General features: G+C 36.4%; 3 protein-coding genes across 5 annotated transcripts; all 3 read left to right on the top strand.

Annotated features, from left to right (window-relative positions):
* Positions 1-671: 671 nt before the first annotated feature.
* Positions 672-1,924, top strand: LOC131025706 (uncharacterized). Its single transcript, XM_057955498.1, has 2 exons — positions 672-946; positions 1,129-1,924. The coding sequence occupies exons 1-2, from the start codon at positions 936-938 to the stop codon at positions 1,922-1,924; spliced, it is 807 nt and encodes a 268-aa protein (XP_057811481.1). The 5' UTR covers positions 672-935.
* A 6,289-nt stretch (positions 1,925-8,213) lies between these two features.
* On the top strand, positions 8,214-13,567 carry LOC131024234 (uncharacterized). 3 transcript variants are annotated; one of them, XM_057953746.1, is made up of 4 exons: positions 8,214-8,796; positions 9,147-9,322; positions 9,785-11,612; positions 12,838-13,567. In XM_057953746.1, exons 1-4 carry the CDS (start codon positions 8,356-8,358, stop codon positions 13,387-13,389), a joined length of 2,997 nt encoding a protein of 998 aa, XP_057809729.1. In that variant the 5' UTR covers positions 8,214-8,355; the 3' UTR covers positions 13,390-13,567. The 3 variants fall into 3 exon arrangements, with proteins under 3 accessions (XP_057809729.1, XP_057809732.1, XP_057809731.1); XM_057953749.1 differs by having other exon boundaries at positions 8,228-8,796; positions 12,850-13,567; XM_057953748.1 differs by having other exon boundaries at positions 8,229-8,796; positions 9,156-9,322.
* Positions 13,568-22,620: 9,053 nt separating this feature from the next.
* LOC131024233 (protein high chlorophyll fluorescent 107-like) lies at positions 22,621-26,815 on the top strand. The gene is made up of 8 exons (XM_057953745.1): positions 22,621-23,434; positions 23,671-23,814; positions 24,384-24,689; positions 24,765-24,824; positions 24,921-25,166; positions 25,744-25,854; positions 25,975-26,151; positions 26,242-26,815. The coding sequence occupies exons 1-8, from the start codon at positions 22,883-22,885 to the stop codon at positions 26,590-26,592; spliced, it is 1,947 nt and encodes a 648-aa protein (XP_057809728.1). The 5' UTR covers positions 22,621-22,882; the 3' UTR covers positions 26,593-26,815.
* Positions 26,816-26,936: the final 121 nt, after the last annotated feature.

The raw sequence follows: 26,936 nt of genomic DNA, 5'->3' as shown, positions 1-26,936 counted from the left end.
CACACGCACGTACGCACTTCAAACACAATTATCCTCAAACATGCACATGTAATTATACTCAACAGATAGGCACAAGCGAAATAGAAAACATATATAAACTCAAAACACAAACCTCGCTTGAGAGTAAGAAAGCATTAACTGTAGTTTATATTCCAAGCTTTTAACAAATTTTAATTTATAGTTTAAACTTTAATTTATTTTTATAAATCTGAATTTTAGATCATTGTTAAGAGATTAGTATTGAGAAAAAATAAGCACCTTTTTGTTCTACATTTAAACGAGGTTAAGTGGTAATGAAATTTGTAACATTGAGAAATACTATCTCTTAAAACAATTTTATTCAACAATTTGTCTGCAAGAATCTTTTATTGAGAAAATTTACAGAATGTTGGCATTTAGTAGATTTCACAAAATAGCAAGATCTCTAGTTCAACGCTTTATTATTACTTTAGAGTTATACACATCCACACTCGCTAGATGTCTAGAATGTCAACCGATTGGTTCAATATTTTATGGGTTAATGTCGTGAAAAACCATGAACTTTGGTGCTATTTCCAAACTTTCCATGAACTATTTTTTTTATCCAATTTTCCATGAACTTAAACACCCGAACAATTTTTCCACAATTTTCAACTCCGGTGATTGTCCGGTCTTAGGTGGCGCCTACGTGGCATTAGTCGAAACGACGGCGTTTTGATAAAGTATATGAAAAGACGTCGTTTGAGCTAGAATTCGCATCAAACGACGCCGTTTCTTTTGCTGGGGTGAAATCATATTAACCCTAACCTAATTTCACCGCATTTTCTTACATTCACCATTGTCGAATCTTGACTGCAACTGTTATGGGAGAATTTGACCTTGGGACGACGAGATATTGCGAGTGAGGCGCCGAGAAGAAGACGAAGTAAGAGATATTGACGACGATATTTCGCGAAATGGGAGATAGGTATTTCTCTTTCCCCCTGTATAGAATTTGTCGCCCATAGATTTTTGCCGCCCTTAGGTCATAGAAAAAATTGAGTCTTTACTTGTCTATTGCTGTGAATCTTTGATTTTGATTTACTATGTAGTTGAATCTTCTTCTTGCCCATCCATCACATTGAATTTCCTTTTTTTCAATTTGCGCAGTGACTCATTTGGCTTGTATATTCACCATGGTGGGAAGTTTGTCCACCTAGGCGCAAGTAGATTGTACTCAGGTGGTGAAGTTTTGGGGAAATTCGGTTTAGATAAGGATAGGTTTGGTTATTTTGACTTAGAGGAGGAAATCAAGCAGCTTGGGTATACTTCTTGGAGGTGTTTAGCTTTCAAGGTTCCTAGAACTTTAGTGTTTATGGATTTGTGTGATGATAAGCAGGTAATGCAAATGATACAATGTTGTACATCTACAATTACATGTGTGAGTATCTATGTGGATGATGGGAAAAAGGGAAAGGTCAAGAAGGCTGTCACTGAATCTGAAACTGTTACTAAGACAGTTACGAAGACTATAACAACCACTAAGAGTAGTAGTAATAAGGGGAATGGGAAGGGGAAGGTAAATCAGTCCAAAGGGAAAGATAAGGTGTTTGATAGGGAAGAGCCTGCTAGTGTAGTGAAAGAGCAGAATGTGCAGATTGAGTTAAGGAAGGGGAAGAGGAAGGTAAATCAGTCCAAAGGGAAAGAGAAGGTGTTTGATAGGGAAGAGCCTGCTAGTGTAGTGAAAGAGCAGAATGTGCATATTGAGCCAAGGATTGAGCATGATGTGCTGATGGATGAGCTGCATGAAACAGATGAAGATGATGATGATTATGTTCCTCAATTTAGTGAGAAAGAGGACGTAGAGTCAGATGATTCTTTAGGTGATAAAGAGCTAGGGTCAGAAGATGAAGAGTATATGATAGCAAGAAGCAATGTCAGGCAAAGTAGGCAAGCAAAGGAATAGGTCATTACATTGGAGAAGAAACAGGGATCTCTTATATTGCAAGTGGGAGTTATGTGCAACAAATCCCAAGAGGAGAGGAGCTGTCCATTCAAGGCCCTACACAGGAATCCCAAACCAACACTTGAAGATGGATTGTTGAAGAGGAGATGAGCTGTCCATCTGTCCATTTGATGTTGTTTGGTGTTTTTGATGTTTTTGATGTACAAACTTTTCATGTTTCTGTTTCTTCAAGATGGATTAAGACAATTTGAATTTGGATTGTTGATGTTGAAGATGTTTTGTCTCAGTTTTTGATGGTATAAATATCATAATCAGTTATGTTATTCCATTTCTTGAACATTGCCAATGTTTTGTAATCAGTTTTTGATGTGGAAGATTTCTTGCACAGAATTCTGAAAATAAACTTACTTCTCATTACCATTGCCAATGAGATTACAAGGTTGTTACAAGAGGAATGAAAACAAAACACCATCAACCCTATACCCTAAGCAACAAATGCTTGAATTACCACACTAACAACTCCAACAACACAAGCACAAACAAACACCTTCTTCTTCCAGTTCTTGCTGCCCTTAACCTTCTCCATTCTGAGGAGTCTCACTTCATCCTCCAACAATCTAATTCGCTTCATATCTTCCTCCACATATTTCTGCAGGCGATAGCATTCTCCAATCCAGAAGTTCAATTTTTCAGCATCATTGTCTTGATTTCTAGGCTTTATTTCAGGATCTACCCACTCAAAGAAGCCACATTGTTTCTGCAACAACAAAGATTGTTGCTTTAAGGAAGAAGAGAGAACAGAAATAAACTCAAAAACAAAAAAACGTGACAATCACCTCTTTGTTGGAGCATCTGAGGAATCTTAGCCCAGGATTGAGGTGCGTTCGCGACGTTTTCATCTCCACTCGAAGTTTGCACGTACATTCAGGGAGGGAATCAGGTGTAGCCATGGAAGAAGTGGCGCCATAAGATGAAGAAGGCGAGAAATTCATCAGATTCTTCTGAAACCCTCAATCGTGGAAATGGGGAAGTGATTTCTTAATTTCCCCAAATGTAGACATAAATAAATGTAGGAAATAAAAATTGAAGAAAACGACGTAGTTTGATGCCAATGTAGACGACGTCGTTTCTTAATGTCGCCGGCGAAGACATGTCATCTTTCAGGTGACTTAAAGAGTGCCATGTCAGCACTCTAATTGGGGCTTTTTGAAAATTGTGGAAAAATTGTTCGGGTGTTTAAGTTCATGGAAAATTGGATAAAAAAAATAGTTCATGGAAAGTTTGAAAATAGCACCAAAGTTCATGGTTTTTCACGACATTAACCCATATTTTATTCTATCAAGAAGATAAAAAAGTAAAAAAAAAAAAGTTTCAGAACACAATTTTAAAAACCTTAAAACAAGTTTCATCCACCCAAACATTTAGTTTCACCCATGTTCGACTCGGTCTTCCCTTCTTTAAATATTGTACCAACAATTTAAAGGAATAAGCTAGAAATTTAATCAAATAAATATATGGAAGTATTAAAAACTAAGAAATTGGAAATACTTATATATTTCTTGATTTATTATCCAATAAATTAATGCAAGAAAAACACTAATCAATGTTGCTAGTGCAACAAGAGACTCATGTGTGCATATATTTGCAGCTAGATTTAAGGCATAACTAATATCAACAACAAAAATATAAGTGGATGAAGTTTGGGCGATTGCATAAACGAAAGACAAAACGAAGGATAAAACAAGTTGCAGTAGGAAGACAAAACGAGGAATCTAAAATTTACCAACAAACGCCGAAACTAGAAATGGCCAAGGCATTACAAAATCTACCATCATCCAAAGGGAAGAAACACATTCAATTATTATAGTTATCACGCACAACATACCTCAAAACTTTTCAAGCGCACCTAGTCAGTCAATGGATGAATTTTGGTTTGCAAATTTTCTAGTAATATGGATTTATTGTTCATGCTTGGATTAGAAATCCAAGGGGAAAGGCCTCATACGTTAGCATAAGAGGAACAATATTTTTTACATGGGCCTAACTCTAATTTTAATTATTTTTATTGAAAATCGTGTTATTTTTTCTAAAACTATTTTTTGTGGATGGAGAAGTAGTATTGAATTAAAGGGTTATTGGCGCCTAAATACACCAACTTTGGGGGTAGTTTGATTTTGCACATGAACTTTGAAATGTGTAAAAAAATACATGAACTTTAACGTTGTAGCAATTTTATCACAAATTCAAATATTAGATTTTCAAACTCCATAAAAATCTTATGATTTACGGGTTTAGAGATGTCTTATACAGTGGCGGTTTTGAGGGTGTACAGGGTGGGCGATTGCACAGGACCCCCGATTATATATAGGTTCTTGTATTTATATATATTTAAATAGTTGAAAAATAAATAACTTCATTAATTAGTTTAGTGGAAAGATGTTCTCTTCAAGTTGATGCGGGTTCGATTATGGAGAGCGCCAATTTTATATTTTTACTGCTTTGGGGCCTTTTTCCTTCATTAAGTGGCGTGTGAAATTAGAAAATAAGATATAATTTCTTCATTAACTTGGGCCTTGACGTAAAAAAAAAAATAGTATATCATTTTGTGATAAATATATTTTTTTTACCAAAAATAAATAAAAAGACTTTACGTATTCCACCTCTGTAAATATAAAGAAAGATTAGATAACATTTCTTTCTCAGTTTTTTCATGTTCTCCTATTTTCTCTTCTACTATCTCTCTCTCTCTCTCTCTCTCTCTCTCTCTCTCTCTCTCTCTCTCTCAAGTCTTAAAAGCATTAGCTCTAATTATCTATTCTCGTTTAACAGTCAACATTCAACAGACAACAAACACAAGGTAATTAGGTAAATCTTATGATTGTGTCATTGTGTGAAATTTTTAATTATATTTTAATAAATTAGTTAATAGTTATTTTCAAGTGTTATTAGTGATTTTGTTTCAAAAATTTACAAGGAATTTTCAAGTGAATGTTTTAGTTTTTACATGCTTATTGTGTAATTAGATAAAAAAAAAACTATCGTTCATTAATATATAAATATATATATTATTTTATATTTTTGATTCATTTTTAGCTACGGAAAAGGACCCAATTTTAAATTTCGCATCGGGCCTTCCGTAGGTTAGCCCCGTCCCTGGTCTTATACGATATCTTTTAGAAATGTCGTATACAATATCATTTTTTAAAACATTCGATGAATACACGTTGATATTTCGACTTGCCACGTCAACTAGAATTTGAGCAAAAAATGAATTTGTGACATCGTATAGGACATCTCTAAAAGATATCGTATATTACATCTCTAAACCAGTAAATAGAAAGTTTTTTATGAAGTTCGAATATCTAATATTTGAATTTGTGACAAAATTGCTACACGGCAGTCGAAGGCGGCGCAATGTTCAGCGGAATTACTGATATGTTCAACGGGTTTGATGAACGTTCATCAAATCGAAAACGAAAAGGCACAAAGAAACGAAGCTGGAAACTCAGAAACGTGTTGCACAAAAGCTGTCTCAACACACTCTATAATACCCAAGGAACCCAGAAAACACTACGAGATTTAATCGAAATTCGAAAAAACTGCACACAGAAGATGACCCAAAAGACTCTACACGACCTAAGGAAACAAATGAATAAAATTACACACCAACGATTTCTGAAAAACTCAAGAACGAAACGAAAAAAATGAAGTATGAAAAAATGGCGACCAGTTTGAGTCGATGATGGATTATGGATGTGTATGGGTGTATATGTTATGGTACTTTAAAATTCGGATGAAAATCTTGCAGGGAAAAATATGGAAAACACGGAAAAGATCAAATGACATAAACCCTAAAATTGAAATAGGCGAAACCCTAAATTGCGGAAATATGGAAAACGCAGAAACAGAACCCTAAAGAAGTCTACCCTTGAACGAAACGGAATCCTAAATTATTGAAATACGGAAATCATAATCCTTGAAAAAGGAAAACTTGGATCAGAAAACGAAACGAAACAAACGCAACAAACGGAACAGAAAACGAAACCCTAAAAACGTCTACCCTTGACACGAAGACAGAAAAAAAAAACCTGGATACGAAACGCGGCTCTGGTGCCAATGATACGATCCTTGCCAGACCGTTCAAACGAACACGCAAGCGGAAGACTGAAGAACGAACGGTAGATGGAACAGATAATGAAAATCCCAAAACCTCTGAATCTAACCCACATAATGATATAGGCGAAACGAATTCCCTATACCCTAACGTGATGTTGACGCAGCAACTCGAGGACGATGAATGACATCAGACGATGATTGGTTGACTCGTCGATACGCCGATAATTGAACTCATCTTGGAAAAATCAAGAAGAACTTGAAAACTCTCAAGAGAGAATAAAACTCACAAATTTGATTAATAATAGGGTTAATTTTCGTCCAACACAACAAAGTCATATATATAGGCAAAAACTAAACCTAATCTAATAAGGAAACAACTTAAATAAAAACCCTAACTAAACTAATCAACCAAACAAGGCCCTTATTCCCTAATTTTCGAAAATAACATAATAAACTAAACTATGGGGCTCTAAAATAACAAGGTTGAAAATAAATAAATAAAGTCTTCCAACTTCGACACAAATGCACGTAATGAGATTAATCAAACGTGGGCTATCCAACGCGCCAACTCCACCATCTCCAATTGGCTTCTTCATCAACTCTTGCTTCCAAACTTCTTGCACTAACGATGAACCTTGGGCTGCATCATATTTGGTCTCTGTTCTTTGAATATTTAGTGGTCTACATTGAACGTATATATATATATATATATATATATATATATATATATATATATATATTATCGATTGGTTCAGTGTTCGACCGACCAAATTTGAGAAAATCGAACCAACCGAAAAAACCAATTTTTCTGAAAAAAAAATGGGCCGAACCGATTGACCATAGCAAAAACAAAAAAATCGACCGAAAATCAATCGGTTCGGCCTTTTTTCAGTCAATTTTTTTGGCTGGCTCGATTTCTGCACACTCCTAGAGGCTTTAAAGTGGGGATCGCTTCTTAAAGCCTCCAAAAGGCAAAGGGTCTCTAGGGCTGGAAATACTCTTATTATTATTATTTATTTTTTGGAGAATGAAATGCTCTTAATTTCTTAAAGGTTAAGGTGAAAATGCACTCTTAATGTATACACCCTTAGAGCGTATACCTCCATACTCGACATTGGATAAAATAAGCCCTCGATGTCCCAAAATCGGGGCAATTAAATCATCCCCCAAATGGCGTTACACGACCGTTACTTATTAAATTTTTGTTTATCATTCTTTCTCTCTCTTTCTCCCCAACTCCATCTGCCACCACTCGCTGGTGACAATGGTCGCAGGAACAACAGTGTTGCCGTCGTGCCACCATATCCTCTCCTCCAATCTCTTCTTCTTTTCTCTCGTATCTTGATTTCACATAAGTAACAAAAATCCCCAACTTATAAGAAATCCTTAAATCTTCTTCCCCCTTAATTCAGGCGAGTAGCCGCCGTGACAAGAAATCTTGCCTCACCACTATTCTCCTCGGTCACACTCTGCACTTTACCCCTCTCAATCTTCAAAGAAGAAGTCGTCCCCAATTTCTTAACACCCTTCGTGTTAAGTTGCTTCCCATTCGGGGCCCTCCCATTTTGAGTCTTTCTCCTCAGAGTTGCAAATCTGCCGTCGGATTCTAATTCGAATTTGCCGGGGTTGTTGGCGGCTTGCAGTTAGTTACATATCTCTCTCTCTCTAAGCTAGTTGTTAATTCGACGGATCGGAAGTTGTTGAGAATGGATGTGGTTGTGCTCATCGTAGAAATAACGACAATCCATTCACCCTGATTATCAACCAGTTCGGCACCGTGCCAAAAATCAAAATGAAGATTCACAAAATAAAAACGAATGGATCAATGAAGCCATGACTGCGCGCGGCGTGGAGATGAGTGGTGGAGAGAGTCGAGCGAGATGGAGAGATAGGGGGAGAAGACACTGCAAACGAGGCAAAGCATGACCGAAGGCCATTTCCGAAGCTTGGCGAAGAAGAATGGAAAATAAGTAACGGACGTGTAACGCCGTTTCAGGGGAGGGTTTAATTGTCCCGATTTTGAGACATCGGGACTTATTTGATCCAATATTAAGTATGGGGGTATACGTTCTAGGGGTGTCTACATTAGAAATGTATTTGTACATTAACCCATGTTTTAATATACTATAGATTGTGAATTGGGATAAAGTTACTTATATGCCATTTTCAAAAAAAAAAAAGATAAAAAGAGAAACACAAACCCTTTTCAATGCCAAAATGTCAAGAGCTGCTTCTAGGGTTTTAGGAATCCCAAATTTCTAGGAGGGTTTATCAAAACCCTCTTATTCCTAATTTTATTCGCCTCCATTTTCGCGATGGAGGAATTCGACGATGATGACTTCAGCGACCTTTATGCTGACGTTGAGGTACAGGCGAGCTCAGCAATCAGCGCTTTGCATCGGTCGACAGAATTGCCCCCACGGAGCGATCGTATTTCCGCAAATGCCCCGCGAGGAGAGAATAAGGCAGCTGAGGAGCGTGATGCCGCACGTCAGGAGGCAAAGGAGGAGAAGGCCGGTGGCTGTGGTGATTTGAGAAATTTGCCTGTAGAGAATGGTGATAGATGTGAAAGCGGGAGCACGAGCTGGAGTGAGAGTGAGAGTGAGAGAGATAGCGAGGACCGATTGGCTAGTGATGGCTATGATGAAGTTGAGAGAAAAGTAGGTGAGAATTATGAACGTAAGAGATATGAAGAAATATCTGGAAAGGAGAAGACCGTCAATGGTGGGGATTACAGCTCCCAGTCCCAGAGAAAGGTTGTGTTGTATACTTATATTTCTGTTGATTGTTTAAATGTTTGGTTATATTGTGGTTGCTTATTTGGGTTTAAGTTGATTGATTAAGGTTTAGAATTGTTAGAGAAGATTGAGAAGTAATAAGAATGGATTATGTCTTTGATTGGTCTGTGTTCGACTGTAGTATACATATGATCTTTTGTGTGCTTCTCCTTGTTGCTAGAGTTGAAACTGGAGTGGGAGATTGTTAGTTTGGTCATCAACTCATCAATTGTGAATTTTGATTCCTCTACAGTTATTGATAGTTATCAAATTAGTTTCACCATTTTCTATGTCATGCTTATAGTATATTACATGGATTTCGACTGTAGATTTTGCAGTATAATTCCTCGAATTCTAAGACGAAGAGAGTTCATGAAACGACACAACAAGTGCGCAGAACATGCAGGAAAGGGGACTCTGATGACAGAAATCCTTTCTTTAGTAGTGAGGATAACCAACCTAACTATGGAAGGAAACACGGAGGACCAGAAATTGCCTCAGAAAGGTCTTCCCTTCAACCAATCTCACTGATGGTGCTGTTGCATTACTTTGATTTTTATTTGATGTTGTAATCACTCTAAATATGCTCCTCTGGATAATGTTGAGAAGCAGCATATGTATTGCAACCAATAGAGCTTTGTTCAATTGTTTTTACGAGGATGTTTTTGTATTGTCTTATAATGGTTACACACTCAAGGCATATGGCATTTAAACTTCAATTTTTTTTATCTGGTTTCGTGATTACCACTTGGCCAAAGGCTATGTTGAATGGCAAGCAGAGATGAGTATGAATGTTGGAAATCTTTAATATGGAAATGTTCAAATTGTAGATTATACAGATTATGGTTTGGTAGAAGGAGAAGTAACACATTTTTCTTATTGATCTACCTTGCATATTGTGTTTCATTCTTCATGAATATATGTTCTAAACAATGATAACTTCCTGCCCAATTGATTACATCTCCAGGCATACAGAAGCGAGCTATCCTGTGCCCTTGGATTTGGATAAGCGTGGAAGTGTGCAGATATCCGACTCAGTGGAGGATAGCCCTTGTGAAGTCTCTGAATGTGATTCAGATGGGATATCCGAAACTTCTGATGATACAGATAGAAGAAAAGCAAGTTGCATATCGAATAAAGTGTCATCAGCACGAGAACCAGATGCATTTAAAAGCAGTTGGAGTCAGCGTGGCCAAGGATACCCTTCTTCTCCTAGTCGTGCTGCATACGGTAGCAGATATTTTGAAAAGAGCCCTAAGCGTTTAAGGTACTCTTCATCTAGCTTACATTGTGAATCACAAGATCCAATCACTCACAAATATCATCCTCCCAAACACTCTGAAAGCCGTGGTGTCAGACGAGGTACCAGAGATGGTGGATATTATGAGAGACGGCAAGACAGCACACGGAAGCATTCTAATCAGCCCAAGAAATCTAATTATATGCCCTATTTCAAAAACCGAGCCGATGAGGATGCTTCTTATGCAACTGATGCCAAGCATCTCTATAACAGACATGTTAACCAACATAGAGCAATGGTAGATCTCAAAATTAATGAGACTGATGTTCCTTTCTGCAGCTACTCAGAAAGAATGCTGACTTACTCAGGTGGACGTTTGCCTGATCATCATATGGGCCAGGCATTCTTGAAAAACCAATACTGGGACAATCCAAATAGTAGGTACAAAGCAGGTCCCCTTGATGGTCACAATATTAGTGAAAGAAAAAATTTTCTTGACAAGAGAAGTAGTCAGATGGATTATGAATCTTCGGAATATTATAGATATCATAATCAAAGGAGACATCAGTTTCAGGGTGATATCGAGGGGTTAAGGAACTTATCACTAAAGTACTCCTCTACAGTTGACCACAGAGGTACACAGTTGTTGTATAAAGGAGAAGGTGAACGTCTCAGGCGGAGAACCAGACAAGACTGTCTGCCACCAGTACATGATTATGATGACAGATATGTGGAAGGAAGAAGAATTCGCCCTAGTAGTGGCGGAGATAGAGATCATCTTGATTGTAGATATGATCGGGATGTAGCTCATGATAGAAGAGAAGTGGAGAGCTCTTCAAAGGGCAATAGAAGACGTCATAGCCCTTTGAATAGTTCAGAAAATTTCTGCTATATTGAGAATGAGGTTAATGACAGGAGGAACATCAAACATCAACCTTTTCCTTTTTATCCGTCTGAAGAACCTTACGCTTCTGGCAGGGGGGAGTTTCTAGGAGCTTCTGGACCAAAAACGGGGGTTGCTCAAAGAAACATCAGGTGCTCACGGAGAGAAATGCGCATAGAGTGTGATCAGTATGATACTGATGTCGCCACTTTTGTCCCCAGAGAAAACCTCAGGTATTGTTCTCCTGAGGATTTTCATGTCAAAAGAAGAGACTACCAACCATCTTCAAACACCAATTACACAAGAGAAAGCATTCGATATGAGGATCATTTTGTTGGGAGAAGACGCAATCAACATTCTGAAGTATTCCTTCCGAAGGAAGATGTAGATAAGTCCAGGCAGCAGGACCGTATTGTCTTCGGCTCTGAGGAGCGATCCCATAAATCTAAAAGAATTTTAAAGAATGATGAGGCTGATGGTAAACCTGCATCTTGTCGTATTATGGAACTTAGTGAAAGAGAAATGAGGAGGCGGAACTCCAATATATTGGGAGAAGAAGAGAACAGTAATCATTTTGACGGGTGTCATAAATCCACCAAACTTAATAGTCATGCTCAGAGGCATCCGAGTCACCAAGATTCAGTTGATCGCTTGGTGGTTAAGGGCAGAAAGGTAAAATTGAGGAAGTTGAGGTCAATTCACTGTACCATTTTGTTAAATATAAGCTAGTGCCCCCTATTTGTAGGGCACGCATATTTTATACCGTGTTCCCCTCAATCATTGCATATGTTTGCTCTCAAAATTATGTTTGTGCTGCAACTTTTTCGAAGACTATCAGTAATTTATGTTGAGGAATCTAATATGCAGGCACATGGTGTTGGTGTAATTGCTTATTTGACTTTATCGCAAATGACCTGAATATTCTATGATCAATGACATCTAATTGGGTTCGCGTGTAAATTCTGGATCTGGTTGATTTTGTAGCATGTAATCCTTTGTAATCGTAGCACCCTTTTGGGCCCAGATAGTTGCCTTATTGCTGCCATATTCTTTTTGGAACTCTTGAGTCTTCTTTCATATCCACTCCTTCCAAATGGTTAATTCTCTGGCAGAAGGTTGGATGTTGTTAGTGTGCTTAGTACTTGCATCGATAAGTTTACACGGTACGATAAATATTTTGAAATTTTCTCCTTGCCAACTTTTTTCTCTTGAAATAGAATCAGCATCTTCTATATTTTATTCATTAGATCTATGAGTTGTCTTATCTATGTTTTCATCTGTTATATAGTATTCATAAACCACAATGCCTTCTGATTATACATTTGTTGTCTTATTTACATGTTGCAAATAGTTTGAAACGCCATACCACTCTTCTGTATGAGGCAATAACTTTAGTTTGTTCTAATTTGCATAATTGAAAACCACATTAGTTTCACATTTGTGATCAAATGGTAAATACCACAGTTATGTACATAAGCTTCACCTGCATAATTTATCTAAGATAATGAGAATTGATTCTTTCTTATTCTTATCTTGATAAGGCTTGTTGCACTGTTGATGTTAACCTACAAGGTCTCTGAAACTGGTCTATTTACTTTGGGGTTATGCATGTGATTTGTTTGTTATCAATTGAATTCTCCCTTGTGGTTTCAAATGACCAATTAGTAGCTACGTAAGGCATCCTGAGTATTTAGTTTCTGCTCTTTTGGATGCCTGATTGTTCCCATAGTTTCTCTTTATCTCAAATTGTTTTCTATAGCTGTATCTGTAGTTTCCGTAACTTTTCAATGATATTTTGCTCAGTTTGAATGATCTGTATCATCTGTTCTGAACGATTCGGTCATCATTCTTCACTATATATTGTAGAACATTTGATTTTGATGTCCCCTTGTGGCAGTGCACCTTGCAGTCCTCTATAAGAAGAACCACAGAAGCCGGAGAAGATACATACTATGGTAAGTGTGACCTCGTGGGATCGACTGACAACAAGGAACCAAATAATTCTGAAGACACAGATGAATTCAAACCAGAGAAGACTGTTCCAACTGATGAAGGAGAGATAAATGCTAGCCTTAGCGGCAGAAATCAGCAAAGTAAGTTCTCCAAAAACCACCAGAACGAGTCTCTGAACACCGAGGAAGGCCAGATCATTACTGAAGAAATTCAGAATGAAGATGAATCACAGATCAATGTTTCTGGGCACCCGGAAACTACTTCAAATGATAACAGAGTGGTTGAGAAATTGGATGATGAGAAGATTAAGGAGATTATAATGAAAATGGAGAGGCGAAGGGAGCGTTTCAAGGAGCCCGTCACGACAAGCAGGGATGGTGAGAAGGTTTGCAGGGACGGTGAGAAGACTTTCTCCCCGCTGCCAGATTCGAATGTTGAGACTGCTGAGGCTAGGCTAGAAAGACCAGCTAGAAAAAGGAGATGGCTTGGAACTTAGATCAGGCTTACTTCTAATACAAATTTTTGCTGCAGTAACTGAGTCGCAATTTGATTATACTTCACATATATAATAATCACTTCATCAAATGTTACTGCTTTTGCTGATTGTCTTGGGAATTAAGAGTGAGTTGTCTCCTTCAGTGGAATATATAGTACTGCTAATTTTACGCTGTCAACTCTTATGTGCAAGAGTTTTGTAGTTATAATCTTTTTCTTTTTTTTGAGAATGTAGTTATATTCATGGCTTCTAACTTGTACTACTTACTCTTAAAATCGGTAAGTATTCATGGCTTTTTTGAGAATGTAGTTATATTCATGGCTTTCAACTACTACACTTTAGGCAGTATTTAACAAACAGAAAATGTAAGCAGAGGTTTCTTGTTTTGTTTCAGGGTGCGTTCTCTTTGATTGTAAATTTATCATGGAAAAATGAAGGATAAACAGAATTTAACTCTTTAAATTTCCCTTTCTTTTTCCACATTTCCTACTTAACCCCTACTTATTCCTCATTTACACTACAAATGATGGATAATATTATCACACCATTTTTGAAGGGATAATATTATCCCTTCTTGGTAGTGTAAATGAGGAATGAGTAAGGGTCAAGTATGAAATGTGAGAAAAGAAAGGAAGGATTTAAAGAGTGAAATTCTGTTTATCCCTCATTTTCTCATGATAAATTTGCCACAAAAAAGAACGCACCCTCACATGGTAAATTTATCATCCCATAAATTTTTTGGTACTCGAAAGCTTCGTTGAATTGCTGCGAATCTGACATGGCTGATTATTCCCTTCAAAAAAAAAAAAAAAGACACGGCTGATTATTCTGTAATTTTTTTTAAGGGGATTTTTGTGTAATTTTCCGAAACGGTAAAGTCTATCCTACACCCAGTTTTTTACACTCCCATCATAAGATGATTACACGTGTTCTGCTTGACCAAACCATTAAATTTTTTGAAAAGTAATATAAACCGACCGGTTTTAAGAATACTGCCGGTTCCTTCAATTTCTGTTTTCATTATACCACTTTCTTCAAATGGGACCCACAGCTGTTTTTACTTTTGGAATTTCACGCACAATTTTCAATGACAAAGAAATGCTATGGATGTACTCCGAATTAAATTACAAAAAAACTGATTAAATAATTAAATATATTTATAGTTAGAGATAGGTATAATAAAACTTAAACATACTTAGTGAGATTTAAAGTATAACTGGCCACATTGCATGACACACGAATAAAAATATTTATTATTATTTGATTATTATATAAAACTTTATTGTAAATGCAAAAATAATTATAAGTTATTAGTGAGATTGAAAATAAATTTAAAAATTATATGAATATATATAATATTTTTTGAGACTATGAATAGATATAATATTGAGAATAGTATCACACATTACGACAAAGAACGCCCAACACCTTAATTTAAATTTAAAACATGCTCTATTTCTTCAAGAAAAAAATTAAATGAACAATAAACATCATAGCATCAAATAAAATATTCAAAATAGCATGCTCAAGCTATGTTATACGGAACTGATTAGATTAGTTAGATTAATTCGAATGTGAAATTTCACTAATGACACTAATGAGAATCAATTTGATGAGATTAAATCTCAATTTGCTCAATTATTATTTTTATTATGTTGTTCGAGCTATGTTTTATATAAATTTGAGTATTATATCATTTAATTGGAGATCAATAATACACGTAAATTCTTAGCATGTTGTAGCATACTTTATAATTTAAAGCTATGTAATAAGGAATATATGTGAATTATAGCACGTTCTAGCATGTTCTAAAGAATCCCCAATTGATTTTTCACTAATCATGCTTGAATTTCAAAATTCTCAATCGATTTTTCACTAATCATACTTGAATTTTAGAATTTCAAATGATTTTTTCACTAATCATACTTGAATTTGAGAATTCCAATTGATTTTTTTACTAATCAAGTAATCATACTTGAATTTGAGAATCCCCAATTGATTTCCCACTAATCATACTTGAATTTGAGAATCCTCAATCGAGTTTTCAATAATCATACTTGAATTTCAGAATCTTCAATCGATTTCCACTAATCATACTTGAATTTGAGAATCCCCAATTGATTTCCCACTAATCATACTTGAATTTGAGAATTCTCAATCCATTTTTCACTAATCATACTTGAATTTCAGAATCCTCAATCGATTTTCACTAATCATATTTGAATTTGAGAATTCCAAATGATGTTTTCACTAACCATACTTGAATTTGAGAATCTCCAATGGAATTTCCACTAATCATACTTGAATTTGAGAATCTCCAATCGATTTTCCACTAATCATACTTGAATTTGAGAATTCCAAGTGAATTTTCCACTAATCATACTTGAATTTGAGAATTTCAAATGAATGTTTCACTAATCAAACTTGAATTTGAGAATCCCCAAATGATTTTTCACTAATCATACTTGAATTTGAGAATCCCCAATCGATTTTTCAATAATCATACTTGAATTTGAGAATTCCAAATGACTTTTTCACTAATCATACTTGAATTTTAGAATCCCACATCGATTTTCCACTAATCATACTTGAATTTGAGAATTCTCAATTGATTTCTCACTAATCATACTTGAATTTGAGATTCTCTATTGGATTCTCCACTAATCAAGTTCAAATTTGTGATTCTCTATTGGATCCTTCACTAATCAAGTTCAAATTTGAGATTCTCTATTAGATTCTCCATGAATCAAGTTCAAATTTGTGATTCTCTATTGGATTCTCCATTAATCAAGTTCAAATTTGTGATTCTCTATTGGATTCTCCACTAATCAAGTTCATATTTGAGATTCTCAACTAGATTATCCACTAATCAAGTTCAAATTTGAGATTCTCAACTAGATTATCCGCTAATCAAGTTCAAATTTGATATTCTCTATTGGATTCTCCACTAATCAAGTTCAAATTTGAGATTCTCTATTGGATTCTCCGCTAATCAAGTTCAAATTGAGAATCCCCAATTGAAGTTCAACTAATAATTCTACTTAGTTACACAATTGACTACACGGTTAGGTGACATCTACACAGTTAGTTACACTGTTATGTCATTCTACTGTGTAGTAAACTGTGTAAGATATTGTGTCCCCTACCGTGTATGTTCCGTATAGCTGTTTGATTCGTTTGAGCAATTGACGTGGATGGATAGCCTAAAATAATTATAAGTATACATCATTAAAGTTGATGATTATGATAAACAATTACAAGTATGAATTGTGCATCAATTATTAATAATTATACTATTACCTATATCTCCACTAATATATTGAAGATATTTATTGAAGCAAGATTAACTCTTTCAAATACTTACAACTTCAAATAATTATTAATTACCAATTTGTTAGAAAATGAAATATAATTAAGTGGTAAATTATAACTTCCAACATATTGATTAACATGATCTAAGGTGTGTGTTGAATTTTTATCGAAAATTCTTTTTAATAAAAAACTCTAAAGTTGGTGTTCTTAGTTACACAGTTGACTATACGATTAGGTAACATCTACACATTTACTTACACGGTTATGTCATTTTACTGTATAGTAAACTGTGTAAGATATTGTGTCCCCTACCGTGTATATCCCGTATAGTTGTTTGATTCGTTTGAGCAATTGAGTTAAATAATTATAACACAAAATAATCAGAAGATTGTAGTAAATAAAAATATGAATAAAAGCTATTTAGAAAGACCTTAAAATCTGTGTCCAATCATAATTACCACTTAAAAATTTACTTCGTTTTTATAGGTAACAATTTAAGGAAAAATTATCACTTATTAAAATATAAACTTTTAATATGTTAAAATTTTAAATTATTACATCTTGCTCATTTAATTTTTATTTTTTGTATATTATATATCAAATTAAATAAATTTTAAATTTTATTACATCTTGTGATGAATTTATTATATTCATTGTTAATTAATAAAATTAATTGGTATTTTAACTATTGATAATCTAAATTTGACAATGTATACATTATCCGGCGGTATTCTCAATTTTTCCGACGGTATTATCAATTTTTCCGGCGGTATTCTCAATTTTTCCGGCGGTATTCTCAATTTATCCGGCGGTATTCTCAATTTTTTCGGCGGTATTCTCAATTTACCGGGCGGTATTCTCAATTTACCCGGCGGTATTCTCAATTTTTCCGGCGGTATTCTCAGTATTCTCAATTTTTCCAGCGGTATTCTCAATTTACCAGGCGGTATTCTCAATTTTTCCGGCGGTATTCTCAATTTTCCCGGCGGTATTCTCAAATTACCCGAAGGTATTGTCAATTTACCCGACGATATTTTCAATTTACCCGGATGTATTCTCAATTTAATTCGACGGTATTCTCAATTTACCCGGAGGTATTGGCAAATTTCCACTTGAATATCCAATTACGGTATTCAAGCTCTTATTTTTGCAACTTTAGCCGCGGCTGGGTTACCACTAACAAAAAAACGCAATTAATGCAAGCACAACATACGACCAGATCACCGAAACTAAGAACAACCTAATTGTGGAGATCTTTGACGTTCACTCCTTCGGGGCATCAATGGCGTTTTGAAAATATCTAACAGTAGATTTTGAGGATTCTCAAATTGAAGTATGATTAGTGAAAAATTATTTTGGGATTGTGAAATTGAAGTATGATTAGTGGGTAATCATTTGGGGATTATGAAAAATGATGTATGGTTAGTGGAAAATTATTTGGGGATTCTCAAATTCAAATACGATTAGTGAAAAATCAATTAGGGATTCCCAAATTGAAGTATGATAGGTGGGAAATCATTTGGAGATTATGAAATTGAAGTATGATTAGTGGAAAATCGTTTGGGGATTAAGAAAATTGAAGTATGATTAGTGGGAAATCATATGGGTATTCACTAATCTAACTTCAATTTCATAATCCCAATCGATTTATTTCACTAATCTTATCTCAATTCGAGAATCCTCAAATAATGTTTCACTAATCTTACTTCAATTTGAGAATACCCATATGATTTCCCGCTAATCATACTTCAATTTCATAATACCCAAATGATTTCCTACTAATCATACTTGAATTTGAGAATCTCCAATCGATTCCCCACTAACCATACTTCATTTTCTTAATCCCCAAACGACTTTTCACTAATCATACTTCAATTTTATAATCTCCAAATGATTTCCCACCTATCATACTTCAATTTGGGAATCCCTAATTGATTTTCCACTAATCATACTTGAATTTGAGAATCCCTAAATAATTTTCCACTAACCATACATCATTTTTCATAATCCCCAAATGATTACCCACTAATCATACTTCAATTTCACAATCCCAAAATGATTTTTCACTAATCATACTTCAATTTGAGAATCCTCAAATGATTTTCCACTAATTGTACTTCAGTTTCATAATCCCCAAATGATTTTTTGCTTATCAATTATCATACATGAATTTGAGAATCCCACAATCGATTTCCTACTAATCATACTTCGATTTGAGAATCCTCAATTCAATTTCCACTATTTTTACTTCAATTTGATAATCCCCAATGCGATTTCTTCTAATCAAGCTTCGGTTTCATAATCTCCAATTCGATTTCCACTAAGCTTACTTTGATTTAATAATACCTAATTAGATTTCATGTAATGTTACTTCAATTTCATTATCCTCAATTCGATTTCATGTTATCTTACTTTCATTTTTTTTTTAAGTCACAAGAGGTATTTCAATACAATCAATTATAATAATTGATTTGATATCAATTATATTTATAAATATGATAATTGAGTTGATATCAATTATATATAAATATAAAAATATAAAAACGTTTCTCGTGCATAACATGATATGCAAATGATATTTGAGACTTAATAGTGAAATCCCCAATTTGAATTTGTGAAACAATTTCATCAAATTGAGATTCATTTATGAAAGACAATTTCATCATTAATACTACTTTTTATTTGTAAGTTGTTTAATGCAAATTCCTTTCATGCTATTAATCATTTAATTAATAATTTATATTTATAGTACATAATTACTTCCTCCATCTCAGTATAAATGAGATCATTTTTTTTGGACACGAGAATTAAAAAACGTGTATTTTGTGTGTAAGTGGAAAAATGAAAATGTGTTTAAAAAGTAAAATTTTTACATAAAAATGAATGAATCTCACTTATGGTGTGACACCCAAAATAGAAAGAGACTTATTTATAGTGGGGCGGATGGATTATTATTATTATTATTATTATTATTATTATTATTACGTAACTTTGTTTATAATTTACATTTAAGTCAAGTAAGTAATACTGCTTTTATGTTAACTATCACCAATTTAAGCCTGATTAAATCATAATTAAGTCATCACTTAAATAATACATGATTCAGCATAACTGAGTTCATATAAATGTCGGCTTTAATTTATTAAGAAACTTCTTACTCATCTCTTTCACTCGACCTTTCTCTGCAAAATTCAGCAAAAGAAGAGAGACACACAAAACCTTCTTCCACCCCCTCTACATATCTCACTCCTGCCGCCGGTAATATCACTAGAAATTCGGATGGTCGTCGTCGCCATCGCCTCGACTGTCTCTCTTAAATCGAGCAAAGTCGAAAATCCCCAATTTGTCGCCGTCTCTTTCACCGGCGATGAACAACGCGGCAGACCACTGCCACGACCATGGCCGTTGTCGCCAATTTATATTTCAGGTAACTTAAAAGTACATACAGCTGGTTTTAGTAAAGTGGTAAAAACACAAAATAGGAATTGAAGGAACCGGCTGTATTCGGGTAAAAAAAAGAAGCTCAAACGTTCACAATACTGGAGAACCCTGGGAAGAATGGTGAACAAGTTAACGTCTCCTTTGTAACATGGGAAGAAGCAAAACAAAATTTTAAGTGACGTGTCGAAATTTAATGGGATGAAAAATAATGCTGGTACGGATACCAGCGTAGCAATCGAGACTGGTATAACTGTATAAGGATGAGAAACCACGGCCCAAAGTGCTATTGCTAAACCGGTCCGAGTTTTGGGCCCAAAAGTAAAAAGTTGTGGTTCAAAGAATGAGGACACGTGTCGCAATCGTAGGATGGAGCGTAGAAAACTCAGCTTAGCATAGACTTTACCTTCTGAAACCACGTAAACATAAATCTTGTCATATTTACCACGGTCCACGATCTTACTTGACTTTCAGATACCAAAAAATTAAATATTTATAAATTTATATTTATGAATTAATAATAACAGTAATAATATACTCCCTCCGTCCACGAAATGAGTACCCGTATTTCCTTTTTCGTCCGTCCACGAAATGAGTACCCATTTCTCTTTTTGGCAAATGTGACCCACACATCTCTCTAATTAATACACTAAAAAAGTGGGACATTTAAACTATTCACACTACACTCCATACATTTCTTAAAATCTGTGCCGTCCACAAATGGGTACTCATTTCATGGACGGAGGGAGCATATTTTTTAAAAAGTAGACATATGACTATTTTCCTTTTCAAAAGACTACCGCGTTTAATTTAAGAAAGAAAAAAAAAGCTACTCCCTCCGTCCGCGAATTAAAGCCCCATTTACTGTTGGGCACGGAGACTAAGTAAGCTGAAAAAGGTGTTGTAGGTAAAAGATAAGGGTAGTTGTTTACTTTTTGCTAATCTTTACTTAAGAGAATGCTTTTACTTTATTGACTTTAAGCTTTCCATTTAATTTTATGTTTCAATTTAAGTCTTAATTTTATGTTTCATTGATTAATTAATTTAATAGGCAGAATTCAAAATTTAATAGGCACCACATAATCTGTTCGATCAACAACTGCACCACATATTCCGCTAAAGACAACAGAAGAACACAAACAGAGGCACCAACGCAGTGTAAAAAAACTCAAAATTCGCTAAAACAGGATCTGATTTTGATCAAGGAAAATTCTGAAAAAAAAAATCGAGATCATCAAAGCAACTCGACGATCACAAACAAATTCTTCAAAAAAACACTGAAAAATAAAATTCATGAAATTAAGTCAACCAAAAATAAATGGTCCATCTACGTACAGAAAAATACTTTAATCACTGAATTCTCACATCAAAAAACAAAGAAGAAAAGGAGGAAAAAACTAACCGCGTAAGGCAAGATGAAACGGAAAAAGAAAAGAATAATGATGTTGAATTATGGATTGGCTGGTGTGATAAAAACAAGAGAGACAGTAGAGAGGGAGACGAGCCGCTTCAGTATCCGGCATCAACCATGGCGCCGCTTCAGCTACCGGCGAGATCTGCTCCGATTCAGAGAGAGGGAGACGAGCCGCTTCAGTATCTGGCAGCAACCACGGCGCCGCTTCAGCTACCAGCGAGATCTGCTCCGATTCAGAGAGAGGGAGACGAGCCGCTTCGGTATCCGGCAGCAACCATGGCGCCGCTTCAGCTACCGGCGAGATCTGCTCCGATTCAGAGAGAGGGAGACGAGCCGCTTCAGTATCCGGCAGCAACCACGGCGCCGCTTCAGATACCGACGTCGTTTTCTCCGATTCAGAGAGAGGGAGGCCCGGCGGCTCGGTTTCAGCCATCAACCACGGCGCCAATTCACATAGATCAGAGGCCGGGGTTTCCGGCACAATCGATTCAGTTTCAAAGGGATGATCCATGGAGTAACACAACAATGGTAGATTTAGGAAGAACAAGAGAGAGACGATGCAAAGAGAGAAGAACCCGATGAAAAAGATAAGGGTTTGGTAGAGAGAGAGAGGCAACTGCGAAATGTGGAATTCTCTAGAATTCCATTTGATAGACATAAATTTAATGGGGCTTTAATTAAGGAGGAATACTTAATGAATAATTAAGTAGGTTAAAAAATTAGGTGGGATAATTAATGGCAAATGGTAGTAATTTAAAGTAAAGAGGGAGGGTAAAAGGGTACAAAAAGGCAAATGGGGCTTTAATTTGCGGACAAATATTTAGAGGCAAATGGGGCTTTAATTCGCGGACGGAGGGAGTACATGTTTGAGAAAGCTGAAGTGCCAGGTGGAAAGATCATTTTTTTATATTTACATCATCCAACAAAGGACTGCCACGTGGCAAAGAAAATCTACTTCTCAGATAAAAGTCTGAGCCACCCATAGTTTGGGCGACGTGGCCAATTCCTAACCAATGGCTTCTTTCCTGTGAAATTCCCATAAGCCCCATTCTTCACAACTCTCAACTCTCTCTCTCTCTCTCTCTCTCTCAGGAATGAGCATGTTAACCAGCTGAGTATGCTCTTTGATCATCTTCTACATTCAGCAAAAAACTTCCTCATTTTTCTGTGGGTTCATATCTCTGTCACTGAAATTTTTCTCTACTAAAATATAAGGGAATTTAGGCCACTCAGTAAAATTTCCTCCGCCCAAACACATTTTCATGAAGAAAGCTTACAGTTTTATCTGTTAAATCACTCAAGAAAAAGAAAAGGAAAGAGAAAAGAGAAATGAGTACCTTCTCTTCTTCTTCTTCTTCATCAAGCTCAAAATTCACTCTCTTTTCACCTTCCCAAAACCCGAACTACTCAAAATTCCATCTCATCACACCCTTAAAAACTCCCAATTCTTCCCCACCACACCGTACTCTGCTCCACATACATTCTCATGACTCATCATCTCCGCCAGCTCTTCGAGAAAACCCTCAAACCTCTGCATCGAAAGCTGAAATGGAGGAATATGGAGATGGTTTCGATGAGGAGATCATCAAGGCCAAGAAGTCCCTAGAGGAATTGCTCGTTGTTCGAAGGCCGGTTATGGAGGAAGGGAGAGCAGAAGAGGATGGTGGGAGTGGGGTTAAGCTGCAGGAGGGTGCAGCTTCTTCGAAAGTCGATGAAGGGCTATCGCGATTTGCGAAGAAGATGCCGATTTTTGAGCCTAAGATTCTGGAGTCTGGCTCCGAGGAGAAGCTCCTATTGGTGAATTTGGATTTGGCTCTGTATAAAGCTAAGCTTTTGGTGCGGAACTATCGGTTTCAAGAGGCAGAGGAGATACTTAGGAAGGTAGACATTGGTTCGATTTCACCACTAATTGTATGTGGTGTGTGTGAGAACTTTGTCGTTTTTGAAGTTTGTTTGTAGTTGGGATATATCAATATTGGGTTAAGAGCTACTTGTTTGCTTTTCATAGTTTTTTGTGAAAGTATTTGCAGCATTTATGACTATGCATGATATATTTGAATTGTTATGGAGAGATTGTTTTGCTTATATTGATGTGTGATCTTGTGGTTTTTTTGAAGTGTATAAACTATTGGCCAGAAGATGGGAGACCCTATGTGGCACTAGGGAAGGCTTTGAGCAAACAGTCGAAAATGAATGAAGCCCGAGCTGTATACGAAAAGGGATGCCAGGCTACACAGGGAGAAAATTCATACATTTGGCAGGTTGGTAATGCTCTCTTCTTACTAAGTTTAGATTCCAAGAAACATCGTGATTGGTGTTGGTTTAAGTGCAATTCTGTTTTAGGGTATCTATCGTTGCCAAGAATTTGCTAGTAGATAAGTTGAGTAAGAGTTGAAAGGTTAGTCCACATTTGTGCTTCTTGCATGCAACTATGCAAGGTGCATATGGATTGTAATGTTTTAATTGCATATCGTACATGAAAGAAACATGCAGAGAGAGATCCAAGGATGTGGTGTTCAGTCCCTGCCAAGAGTTATTGTGGATATACAAGCATATTGAAAGAATTTCTAATGTTTTAATTGCATATCATACATGATGAAACATGGAGAGAGAAGAGAGAGAGATCCAAGGATGTATTGTTTAGTCTATACCAAGAATTAATGTGGGTAAACAAGCATATTGAAAGAAATTCTTGAAGAAGAATGAAGAGAGAGAGAGATCCAAGTATGTTGTGTTTAGTGCATGCCTAGAATTGGTGAGTAGATGAGTTGGAAGCCAACATAACATGATTGATTTAAAGTAAAACTCGAGTTTTTTTGTTCTGTACTAGTGTTGGGCCGTTCTGGAGAGTAGGATGGGAAACATAAGGAGAGCTAGAGAACTATTTGATGCTTCCACAGTTGCTGACAAGAAGCACATCGCGGCCTGGCATGGATGGGCAGTCTTGGAGATGAAGGAGGGAAATATCAAGAAAGCAAGGCATCTTCTTGGCAAAGCCCTCAAGTTCTGTGGTGGAAATGAGTACATATACCAAACACTCGCACTTCTTGAAGTTAGATCAAAACGGTATGAACAAGCTCGATATCTCTTCAAGCAGGCAACAAAGTGCAATCCTAGAAGCTGTGCTAGTTGGCTAGTAAGTTTTCAAGAATATCTGCTTTGATGGTTTTGCCGACTATTTTATCACTTAAACTTGTGTTCGTCGTGGAAGGCGTGGGCACAGCTTGAGGCACAGCAGGAGAATATCCGCGCTGCAAGAAGGCTTTTTGAGGTCTGCTGTTCAGAAGCACTTGATTTTTTTTGCTTATTCAAGAACTTTCCGTTTCTGTCTAATAGAATTTTGTTTGATTTTTTTTAATCAATGTAGAAAGCTGTTCAGTCGAGTCCCAAGAATAGGTTCGCGTGGCATGTTTGGGGAGTCTTTGAAGCTAATTTAGGAAATTTAGATTTAGCAAGGAAGCTTCTGATGATAGGACATGCTGTGAATCCGAGAGATCCGGTGCTTCTGCAGTCACTTGCACTACTAGAATACAGATACTCGACTGCAAATTTAGCACGCGTTCTCTTCAAGAGAGCATCAGAACTGGATCCGAGACATCAACCCGTGTGGATTGTGAGGATTTTGCTGTCTTAAATTTTTGAAAGCCTGTGGTTCGTTAACATACATGGCATACACCTGCGCCTAGTTCATTCTTCCTTGGCTGGATAGCATACATCTATAGACTAAACGTAGCCTCTGACTGCAACTGGTTTTTATTTTTCTTCGACCTTCTTCACAGCATATAATGGACATCAACTAGCCATGACACACGCACTCTCTCTCTCTCGCATAGCAGAATCAATACGAACTATATGTTTTCTATGAGCTGCATTTGATTCTTGTTTGTCTAGCTTCCACGTTCTGTATGTGTTCTCAACATATTAAAGACTTCAACTATTCCATGCCCTCTCTCTCTCTCTCTCTCATGTCTGTATGTTTCCTAGGCTTATGGTTGGATTTAATGGACAGAATATAGGAGACATCTGCATTTGATATTTGTTTGTCTCACTACCACATTCTGTATGGGCTCATAACATATTAGAGACTTCAACTAGTCCATCTCTCACTCTGTCTCTCTCTCTCACACACACACAACATATTAGAGACTTCAGCTAGTCCATGACACTCTCTTGTGTGTGCGTGTTCTTAGGCTTGGGGTTGGATGGAGTGGAAAGAAGGAAACTTAGCTAAGGCTAGAGAGCTTTACCAAAAGGCACTATCAATAGATTCAACCACTGAAAGCGCTGCTCGCTGCCTTCAGGTAAACGATACTCATTACCTGCATAGTTTTAATTGCTTTCCAAGTCTTTATCGTGCTTCCAACCCCACGTGTGGAGCAAGACACCCTTCACTACTCTAAGAAACACGTGCTCCAGCACAGGCTTGGGGTGTCTTAGAACAAAGAGTTGGCAATCTGTCAGCGGCAAGGAGACTATTCAGATCTTCCCTCAACATAAACTCCCAAAGCTACGTCACATGGATGACGTGGGCGTCTCTAGAAGAAGATCAAGGCAACTCCATACGCGCAGAGGAAATCCGCAACCTCTACTTCCAGCAGGCAAGCCATTTTCCTACAACCACCCTTTTTTCCCTCTTCACACAACCTTTGCTGCAGATGGTAATGCTTGATTCTTGATGCTTGCAACAGCGTACTGAGATTGTGGACGATGCCTCATGGATCATGGGATTCCTGGACATCATTGATCCAGCAGTAGACAGCATAAAGAGGCTTCTCAACTTAGAGAAAGGCGACAGCACTGCTGAGGAACGCATTGCAAACGAACAATTTGGAGGAGTTTCTGCTGATAATGGTGAGGGTAATGCAGCTGGAAGTGGAAGTGGTTTTAATCTGGATGAGTTTGTACGACAGAAACTGTCATTGGATCCTTCGAATCTTGAGGTTCGATTTGCGTCATCGTCTTGGTCGAAGAGTGGTAAATCTGCCACAAATGTGAGAAGATCAGAGAGCAAGAATGCCCCAGCAGTGCCAAAGGAGTGACTGCTTGCAGGTTTCTCTGTTCATAATGCGTAGATCAGTTGTAAATTTTGCGGTATACTTGTGTGATAATTTTGTACTATACAATTTGTAGAGAATTTTCTGGGGAAGTACTTTTCTCGGAAAATGAACATACTCTCCAAGAAACAAAAATGGAGCAATCACAAAATCTTCACCAAAATCAACATGATTGAAAAGTGCAAATTTAAATATATCAGCCAATTGTGCTAGTTACTATGTTCAAAATTAAACAAGTATTTTATGATGCCATTTTATTTTACAATCGCTCTAAATTTGCACTTTGTAAGTCCATAAATTTATCGAAATATAAATATACAATTCTATAA

Source organism: Salvia miltiorrhiza, chromosome 5 (genome assembly GCF_028751815.1).
Source record: "Salvia miltiorrhiza cultivar Shanhuang (shh) chromosome 5, IMPLAD_Smil_shh, whole genome shotgun sequence".
Lineage (NCBI taxonomy): Eukaryota > Viridiplantae > Streptophyta > Magnoliopsida > Lamiales > Lamiaceae > Salvia > Salvia miltiorrhiza.
Note: the sequence above shows the minus strand (reverse complement) of the source record. Positions and strands in the feature narration are given on the sequence as shown.